Source organism: Acipenser ruthenus, chromosome 1 (assembly GCF_902713425.1).
Source record: "Acipenser ruthenus chromosome 1, fAciRut3.2 maternal haplotype, whole genome shotgun sequence".
NCBI classification, from domain to species: domain Eukaryota; kingdom Metazoa; phylum Chordata; class Actinopteri; order Acipenseriformes; family Acipenseridae; genus Acipenser; species Acipenser ruthenus.
Window position 1 is genome coordinate 44,806,769 of NC_081189.1, and position 10,399 is coordinate 44,817,167.

The window sequence follows — 10,399 nt, forward strand, 5'->3', positions numbered from 1 at the left end:
TAAAAGGAGATCGAAGAAAGAGTAAACAATACCATATAACATGACTCATGCTTTACAAATCCAGATATCTTTTACAGAACTACATTTAAACAAAAGCCTTATCAAAAACATAACTCTTCAGCCTTCAGTATCAATTGACTGTTCTCCTAATTATGCTGGGAAGAAAACTCCAAATACGTGGAGCATAGCAGCTAAAAACCTGGGAACCACAAAGATTAGCTTTTGCTGCGACCAGCGACATGAGGAGTAAATTTAAAATCAGTCAAAACCTAACCTGTAGTAAATTACAGGACCTAAGAACTGCAATAATGTGGTTACTACTTCTTATCAGCTGCAGTTTAATTTAGTGAACCAACCAAGCAATACTAAATGTGAGTTCACTGTAAGCACCTTATTGATTAGTTGAAACTTGTCTGAAAAAAGAAAATGGCTCGAGAGAAAGTAGCTGACAGCTTGCATGTTCTCTTGCATATTTCAAAATCATATTTTTTTTTTTCATTTGTAATACAATTCCTTATTGTACAGTTTTTATATGTACGTCTAATAGAAACATAGTAGATATTAAAATGAAAGTAACAGAGTGTTAGTGGGGGATCTGATCAACCATTGCTATGCTGTTAAAAACATCCTCAGCTAACCACCATGGATAATTGATTTGTAATGTATTAGCAGTGCTGGAAGGAAACACTTGTCTCACAGCTCGGTTCATCCCTCAGGGATCCTAAAGACATTACTTCTTGCTACCAATGTAATACACATCATAGTACTGAGACTGCCCTACTGACACTTCATAATTATATTTTACATGCAATTGAATACAGGCGTGCTGTAATATTAGACTGCAGCATGATTCATCCACAGCATTTGACACTGTTGATCCCCGCTTCAGTTACCTTCTTTGAAGTATAGCTTTCTTATTACTGGTACCATGATTAGCTGTTTCATTCATATCTGGAAAACTTAACACCATCCCAAATACATTAAACTAAAAATATTTTGATCCACAGATCTGTGGCTTTTCCAATTAATGATATTCTTCGACAACAAAGTTTTCCAATATTATAACAGCAAAAGAACATTCAAGGAGGAAGTAAAATGTCCAAGAGATACAAATGGCAAAATCATAGATGAAGAAAAAACAAATTGCAAATATATTAAATGATTACTTATCACAAGTTTTTACAAAGGAAGATACGGACAACATGCCCTACATGTCGACCTTTTCCTATCCAGTTTTAAATAATTTTAGCATAACTGAGGCAGAAGTGTTAAAGGGACTAGGAGCTCTTAAAATAAACAAACCCCCTAGGACGAATGAGATCCTCCCAATAGTACTCAAAGAAATGAAAGAAGTTATTTACAAACCACTAACCAAGATCATGCAACATTCTCGTGAGACAGGGGTTGTACTGGCAGACTGGAGAATTGCAAACGTAACACCGATCCACAAAAAGGGAAACAAAACCGAACCAGGTAACTACAGACCAATAAGCCTGACTTCTATTATATGGAAACTTATGGAAACTATAATAAATGGAAAATTACCTATATGGTAACAGTATCCTGGGAGACAGTCAGCATGGTTTTAGGAAAAGGAGATTGTGTCTAACTAACCTGCTTGATTTTTTTGAGGATGCAACATCGACAATGGATAATTGCAAAGCATACAACATGGTTTATTTAGATTTCCAGAAAGCTTTTGACAAAGTCCCGCATAAAAGATTAATTCTCAAGCTGAATGCAGTAGGGATTCAAGGAAATGCATGCACATGGATTAGGGAGTGGTTAACATGTAGAAAAAAGAAAGTACTGATTAGAGGAAAAACCTCAAAATGGAGCGAGGCAACCAGTAGAGTACTACAGGGATCAATATTAGGTCCTCTGCTATTCCTAATCTACATTAATGACTTAGATTCTGGTATAGTAAGCAAATTTGTTAAATTTGCAGACGACACAAAAATAGGAGGCATGGCAAACACCGTTGCAGCAGCAAAGGTCATTCAAAATGATCTAGACAGCATTCAGAACTGGGCAGACACATGGCAAATGGCATTTAATAAAGAAAAGTGTAAGGTACTGCATGCAGGCAATAAAAATGTGCAATATAAATACCATATGGGAGATACTGAAATTGAAGAAGGAATCTATGAAAAAGACCTAGGAGTTTATATTGACTCAGAAATGTCTTCATCTAGACAATGTGGGGAAGCTATAAAAAAGGCCAACAAAATACTCTGATAAAATACTCAGTGAAAAGTGTTGAATTTAAATCAAGGGACGTAATGTTGAAACTGTACAATGCATTAGTAAGACCTTATCTAGAATATTGTGTTCAGTTCTGGTCACCTTGCTACAAAAAGGATATTGCTGCTCTAGAAAGAGTGCAAAGAAGAGAATAGTGGGAGTCTGGAACCAACTCCCCAGTAATGTTGTTGAAGCTGACACCCTGGGATCCTTTAAGAAGCTGCTTGATGAGATTATGGGATAAATAAGCTACTAACAACCAAACGAACAAGATGGGCCGAATGGCTTCCTCTCGTTTGTAACCTTTCTTATGTTCTTATGTTACTTAAAGTATATATATATATATATATATATATATATATATATATATATATATATATATATATATATGTGAACTTTTAATGTTAGTATATTGATATGGACAGTTGCAGCAGTACGAAGGTCACTCTTGAAATCAGGACTTAAAGGATGTGTTGCAGTAAGAATACCTCTGTTATTATCTTCAAATATTGCTCATCCTTGTTAGACAGCTTTTTGCATCTTCCACTCCTGGGTTTGTCAATTACAGATGATGTTTCTCTGTACTTGTTGATTATGCTTTTTTTGGTATTATTTGAATAATCTTTCTAAATTTCACTGCATCCCTTCTTGCATTATTATTATTAATGTTAACTTTGGTGAAATTCAGGGGGCGTGAACCAGGACTTTGCTATTTCCTAATTTCACCTGTCTAATCATCATTGACTCCCTATTTAAACCCAGTCACAGCTCAGCTCTTATTTGCATACGTTGCAGGAAACCTTCAGTACCGTCTACTTCTAATGCAGACCTCTACCCAACAACCAGACCTGCTGCCCCGGCAGGCTCAGCCTCAGCCAGCAGGATCGGCCACTCGCCAAACTCTTAAAAACCCTGTACGACAACAATATCCCGGCTGGAAGCGAGCGTATGGCATTGCTCAGTAATAATTTTACCTTTATAACTGCTACATCCACATTGCCTCCTTCTCACAAGCGTGCTTCTGCAAACTCGCTCAAACAGAGTCCCAGGACAGGCTGCAGCAGCCCCTCCTCTCCAGTCATGGTCATCGCCTCATCTCAGCACAGCAACCAGGAGATGCACCCAAACTCATCCTTCATGTAATTTTCGAGGACATGAAGTCCTTCATTCAACCCATCGCTGTCTCAATTGCCTCAATTAATACACGGCTCAACGATATGGACAAACGGGTTGCTTCTCCATTACTTCAAGCCCAGTATTCGCCACTCGAATCATGGTTGCCGTCTCTTCGGGTTCAGCACTTCCGGTTCCCACAGGTGATGTTCCGACCTACAATTGGGTATCAGCTGCCCTCAGTGGTCCACAGCAAGCGCCTGTAGTCAGAAATCAAGTCCAGCCACCACATATGGTTTCTACTTTTGATATTTGGGCAACATTTACAGTTAGATTCTCAGAGCTGTTTTCCAAGCTCATTTAATTTTATTTTTCTGGAAGGGAACATTTTCAAGTACAGTTCTAATTTAGACTGTTTGCAAGTAGTAAGAAATGGCAAGTACTAAGATTTGTTGTTTCTGTCAAGTTAAATTTTTGGAAACAGGCTTCACACAGCTATTTTACTGGACTTTCCAGGCTCTCTTGGTTTGAGTCTGGCCCGTCCTTTTTTTCTCTCTCCCCTGCTCTAGAGGCCAAGCTTCGAATCCTAAGTTGCAAAACACTCCTCTCACGGCCCTGGTTTCCACCCTGTGAATTACTATATATATTGCAGTCAGCACTCGGATGTCCGTTATCCAGATACACGTCAGTCGCGTTTTACCAATCTTGTATTAAGAATAAAATCAATCCCCATTATGTATATGTAACAAATTAATGCACTTACCCATCCCACGCGATTTCCGACTTTGTCACCAGTTTTCTGATACAAAGCCCATCTCTTCAATGTTACAATGTACTTGTTTATACATCACAGCCCGCATTTTTTTGTTAAGATGAACATATATATACAACTCTCTGCAGATAACACAAGAGACATCCATCATCATGGTCCACTAGGTGTATGGCCTCTAAATGTACCATAGAGACCTACTGGGAGGCTGCCATGGTTGTTGGGGAGGTACACTGCATAAGGGTGTATATTTACAGAACGCATGTGTATGCTATCTGCCAACATAGTCCTAAAACACTGAAAAATACAGAACATACTGGTATTACAGCACAACGTATACAGCCCATTTGTGACAGTGAGGCCATCCCTCCCATTAAACTGTATTCTGTTAATCATCTAGTATGACACTGAAAAACTCTTGGTTGATCCGTGTTGTTGGTGCTGCCCTCTCAAACTGACATGACACAGCACATTGCACTCACCCATGTAAACACAGTTTCATAACAGTGTACCTCATACACTTCAATTTTTGCAGGTGACAATATCATTGTGTCATACATCTGTCGCATGGGTGTCCTGTTCTTAAAGTGCTCCCATTCCCCCTATCCATGTTAGTATGAATGCTAATGTCAGCCCATCACTCCTTCCTCCCTTGCAAAAGACTGTATTATGCCATTGAACATCTGAAATTCCATACAACAGGAAGTTATTCTAGGACATAGATTCATATTACAGCAGTATTGATAGTCCTGTCATGTACCTGTGTCTCACGATTGACCATGCCTATACACTTCCCCTCGTGTTGCCCTGTATGCAGTTGCCCACCCCTCACTACACTAGACATTGGTCATGGCAGTGGAATTCATAGAGGTACAATGTGATGCTGGTGCCACTATTATGCATCTGTCTACTACTAAACCTGCATAAGTAGTGCCCAGATATGCACAACCCCCCAACACACTGGCATGGCAGTAGACCTCATACACTTAGTTGACCTTGATGATGGATGTCTCTTGTGTTATCTGAAGAGAGTTGTATGTTGTTGCCAGTGTTGCCTTGCCCCTTCCACTGCTTGTAAGGGGTGGGAGGGAATTCAGAGTTAGGGTTAAAAACCCTAGCATTGCATTTCCCTACTTTTGTTGGTTTAATATCAACCCTAACTGATGTATTAACAAAGTTTTTTGCAAAGAATTTCCTTCCTTTTTGAGAATATATTTATAGCTAGAAAGCCTGTATATTGTATTATAGAGCACAAAAAGTGGCTATATTGTGTAAACTTGATTAAACACGTCACAGGTTTATATATAATACACGATTAGTTTTTCTTCACCTATTCACACAAAGCTTTTCAATACTTCTGCGTATTTAAATTGTAATCACTATATAGTTTAATTTGTGTTTAGGCGTGTTTGTTTATTAGACGGCTAACAGGTACTGGGAGCTGTCGCTTAAGACCAGGACAACACTTCACAACTGTAGACTAATAAATTGTATTTCACCACTTGCATGTTAGCACTCACTCTAGACTTGTGATCGTGTGTGTCTTTGTGTGTGTTATACTGTGTTTATTATAAACCCTTCGTTTGGAACAGTGCAATACACAGTGCTGTGTATTGCCTGGGATTATTCTTTGCGGTCGCCAGATCGGGATTAGAAAAATAAAATGTGCTTGGATCGTGAACTTTGTTGTCTTCTATATCGTAATCACATCACCTATACACCTGCGCACTGCAAACCCCTTTGCCACACCTTGGCATATTGTGTTTGGTGGTCAACTCTGTCTTAGAGAACAGAGAACACTTTGCTTGTTTCCCGAGGGGTGTTCTCTTAACCAGAGACTACTGTGTATGTGTGTATGTATATATATATATATTGTAACCGGCCGGCACTCACGGTCGTTCGTTTGCCCCTTTGAAAGCAGACCCAGGACACAGGAAATTGAGTTTTCAGCGTGGTTGCGCTATTTTTAATAAACAAATAAAACACAAGCAGAAATAAACACCTAACTCCTTGTTGGAGCACTGACTATACAGGCAGGTCCCTGACTAGCTCGCAGGATGGCTAAGCCGTTTACCAAACAAGCACACCAAACCACACAGGTTTAAAACAAAAACAAAAAGGTTTTTACACTACCTTTTCTTTATACGCTTGAGCACACAGTCAAACGGGCTTCTATACACACCAGCAGCCCTGAACAGACTGGCTGCTGGTGTGTATAGAAGCCCTGGCTCTAATTTATAATGATCACCAGGTGCAGTGGATAATTACCAATAAAACAATTAACAAAATAATTAAACAATTGACCAAAATGTGCTTATGCACATGTTTTATGCAGGGAGGATATTACACATCCTCCCCCTCAAGTGTGCAACACTGATCGGCCATTCCAAGGCCACTTCCCTCCACCCTTAAAAGACCACCCACCCTCAAGTCCGATATCTTTAATCTTCGCCCTCTTCCACGGGCGGGCTTGAGAGTGGGTCGGTCCCTCCGGCGCTTCCAGTTAGGGACCATGAACTGGCAACACGGGACCCCACCGGGATGACAGGGGCGACTGAAGCAACGGCCGGGGAACAGGAGGATGCAGCAGCGGGCAGAGATCTTCACCTGGGGACCGGCACAGCGATGTGCGATTACCCAGGGGAAGCGAAGCAGCGAATAGGGGGAGCACCAGCGACGTCTGGCAGCAGCCCAGCGACGTCTGGGTGCTCGGGGAGAGCGGAGTAGGGAACCGGGGGCAGAGCTGTGGCCGATGGTGCAGACTCCTGGGCTCCAGGTCAAACGCAGGGAGGTCTAGGCAGACCGGCAGTGTGTCCAGGAGCAAGGGGCAAGGGACTGCACTGACCAGCGCCGGACAAGTTTGCAGGGTTGGGGGCTGGAGCTGTGGTGGAGGTGTGCTCTTCACCTCCTCTGGCTCTCGGGATGGCAGCTCCACCCTCTCTGGCTCTCGGGACGGCAGCTCCACCTCCCACTTCTGGAGCAGCAGGTCCAGCTCTGTGGGCTCCGGCTCCTCCCCTCTGGGCTCTGGAAGCGACAGCTCCTCCCCTCTGGGCTCTGGAAGCGGCAGCTCCTCCCCTCTGGGCTCTCGAAGCGGCGGCTCCTATGGTGCAGGAGACTGCTGGACTTCTCTCGCCGGCTTCCACTTTTGGAGCAGCAGCTCCAGCTCTGTTGGCTCCCGTTCTTTTATTTCTAACAGGGCCAACCACACCTCCCCTCTTTGCCTCTCAATCTCCTCCTGTAGTTGGCGGTTGTTTTCTTCTTGCTCCGCTGTGTTTTTGTTGATCCTGGCTTTCCATTTCAATTTCTGGGTCTTTAGGGGCACCCAAACATGCTGCCACCATATGTAACCGGCCGGCACTCACAGTCATTCGTTTGCCCCTTTGAAAGCAGACCCAGGACACAGGAAATGGAGTTTTAAGCGCGGTTGCGCTATTTTTAATAAACAAATAAAACACAAACAGAAATAAACACCTAACTCCTTGTTGGAGCACTGACTATACAGGCAGGTCCCTGACTAGCTCGCAGGACGGCTAAGCCGTTTAACTGCCAAACAAACACACCAAACCACACAGGTTTAACACAAAAACAAAAAGGTTTTTACACTACCTTTTCTTTTTACGCTTCTATACACCCCAGCAGCCCTGAACAGACTGGCTGCTTCCTTTATATACCCTGCACCTGGCTCTAATTTATAATGATCACCAGGTGCAGGGGATAATTACCAATAAAACAATTAACAAAATAATTAAACAATTGAGCAAAATGTGCATACGCACTTGTTTTATGCATGTTTTATTAACCCCCTCCCTGCTGTGTTACAATATATATATATATATATATATATATATATATATATATATATATATATATATATGTTGTTGTTGTTAAATGTGTGGCTACATTTCTTAGCTTGGACACACATGTGCACCTAAGAAAAAAAGTTAGTGTGGAGCCCTGAGAGTTAACCAACACCAGAGTAATCTTAGCTAATGTATCCCTCTTGTTTAGATTCACTTTGTATAAATTTCTGTTTCAGTCATCAAACCCTGGTAGCATTTTAAAACCATCTAGCATCATTCTAACTCTCATACTCATGTCTAACCTCAAAAGTACACCAAGGTGTAACCATTAGCATTTCACTCTGCCCCTACAAGATGTAAGGAATACTACATTTGTTCTACAGTATGCAGCATTCTTATTAATGTATTTCTTACATTAATTAGGTTAATGATTACACTCTGGGTACCATATGTACTTGGGGGTAAGACGATGCTGAGAGCACTGAGAGCATGATTCTGATGTGATGCAACGAACCAAAAAATATGACGACTTAAATAGAAAATAATAAAAAAGTTAATCTAAACTACAATAATTGTGTCATTAGTTATTTCACACCCATAATGAGTTGCTCTTTAATGGGTTTTACAGAGCATCTTATTATTAAGTATTATATGGCTTACTATAATGTATTAACCAGCTACAATGAGTAGACATACCTTGACTTGACCTTTTAATACCATGCTTTTTTTTGTAACAGTAATAGATACTTTTTTTCTGTCCATAGGGTTAACTGCTACAATGCAATGAGTTCCCAGTGTCCTTTTGGAGGGTTTAAAATGTCTGGGAATGGAAGGGAAATGTGAGTAACCTAATTAATATACTTGCTTGTGTGGAGAAAGGCAAAGACAGAATTTTTTTTTTGTTTTTTTTACTTCACCCAGTTGAAAACGTGATTGTGAATGAAGTCTATAGGATTCTGGTATTTTCAATGCATTATTTAGGTGAGTGAATAGGGTATTATAATTGCTCCAACCTGATAGGTAAAGTTAAAAAAAAGTATTTTAATTATTTCAATCACAATTCTTAATTAGCCCTATTGCAGTTGCCCTGCAGACACTGTATAAGCATGTTAATATATTTTGTGTTGACATATGATATCACCATTACAGGAGATAGCTGATACTTATTTATACCTCCAAGATTATTAATTACTAAAGCTTTTTTTCCTCAGGGGTGAATATGGCCTGCAAGAATACACAGAGATAAAGACTGTTACAATCAAAATCCCTCAGAAGAATTCCTAAGTTACAGACTTTTCCAAGAAGACAATAAAGCATGCAAATATATCACACCAGTGGCTTTTTTTGGTCATTTCAGTAGTACAATAAATGTGAATTTTTATTTGAGGCCCTTCTGCTGAAGAAACCCCATATAGAACAGCAGAAATACTTTAAAACAATACCAATGGGGTTTTAGGACTGTACTGCATTTCTGTAATGTTTGTGGTCTTAAACACTGGCAATTTTTATCTAATGGTCATACAAAAAAAAAGGGAGTTGTGCAGGTCATCTGCAGGGAAAACATTTAGGGGAGAGGGGGCAAGATTGAAAGCACTGGTTGAGACCTAAATGTGCAATTGTGGCAATGTGCCCCGCCCCTGTGTGCATTTCTGTGTTGTATGTTGCGTGTGGTGTGTTAATGTTGGTGTATAGATATGGCTGCACAGGATATAAATGGGTGTGTGCAGCACAAGTTATTTAAAATGTTAATTGTATTTAGACACGGGGATTGCACTTCACTTCACGTGCATTTAAAGTATATGTGAGCACGAGGTTGCACATAATTAATTCACGTGCTGGGATTCAAGTGAATAATTAATTGATAATTGAATCCCGGCACAACAGTATATATAGATGCACGTTTTACTCACTCGGGGTTGTGTGTTCGGTGAGTGGAGAACGGGTATGGAGAGAAAGTAAAGTAAAGTAAAGTAAAAAACAATTGCTATCGCGTGCTGGTAGGACCAGCACGATACTTTTTTGTTTATTTTTACTCACCGTGTTTGTGTGTCTGTCCGTCCACCGTTTGTTAAGTGTTAGTCCGTTTTGTTTGTCTGTTTTATTTGGCCTTAAGTGCCATGTCCTGTCTTCTGTTTTGTTCAACCTTTTTATTTTCTGTGTGTTAATAAAACGCTGAGCACCGCAACATCTCAGATTCATTGCAACAACTGTCTGTCTGTGTGATTCTCTCTGGCCTGAAGTCATCCCTGCAGCTAGCCTGTCATAGCAATCTGTAATATTTATTTGCTTTCCTGCTAGAGCACAGGGCCAAGAAAATGTTTCAATTTAACACAAACGTTGATGCATTTCACACATTTTGGGCTGGTAATTAAGGTTAAGGTTCAATAATGAAACTACATCTCTAACTGAATAATTGTTATTTTATTTTACATGCCGTTTAATCATGTACAACTAAATACATTTTGTTTGTGAA

The 10,399-nt window shown here is 40.4% G+C and overlaps 1 protein-coding gene across 2 annotated transcripts in view; it reads left to right on the plus strand.

Annotated features, from left to right (window-relative positions):
• The window catches only part of LOC117421379 (aldehyde dehydrogenase 1A1-like), a 54,563-nt gene extending 44,164 nt beyond the window's left edge, over positions 1-10,399 (plus strand). For both annotated transcript variants that reach the window (XM_059025621.1, XM_059025624.1), the window contains 2 exons: positions 8,691-8,765; positions 9,138-10,399. In XM_059025621.1, coding sequence (XP_058881604.1) covers positions 8,691-8,765; positions 9,138-9,210 — 148 coding nt within the window. In that variant the 3' untranslated portion in view covers positions 9,211-10,399. The remainder of the gene's footprint in view (positions 1-8,690; positions 8,766-9,137) is intronic.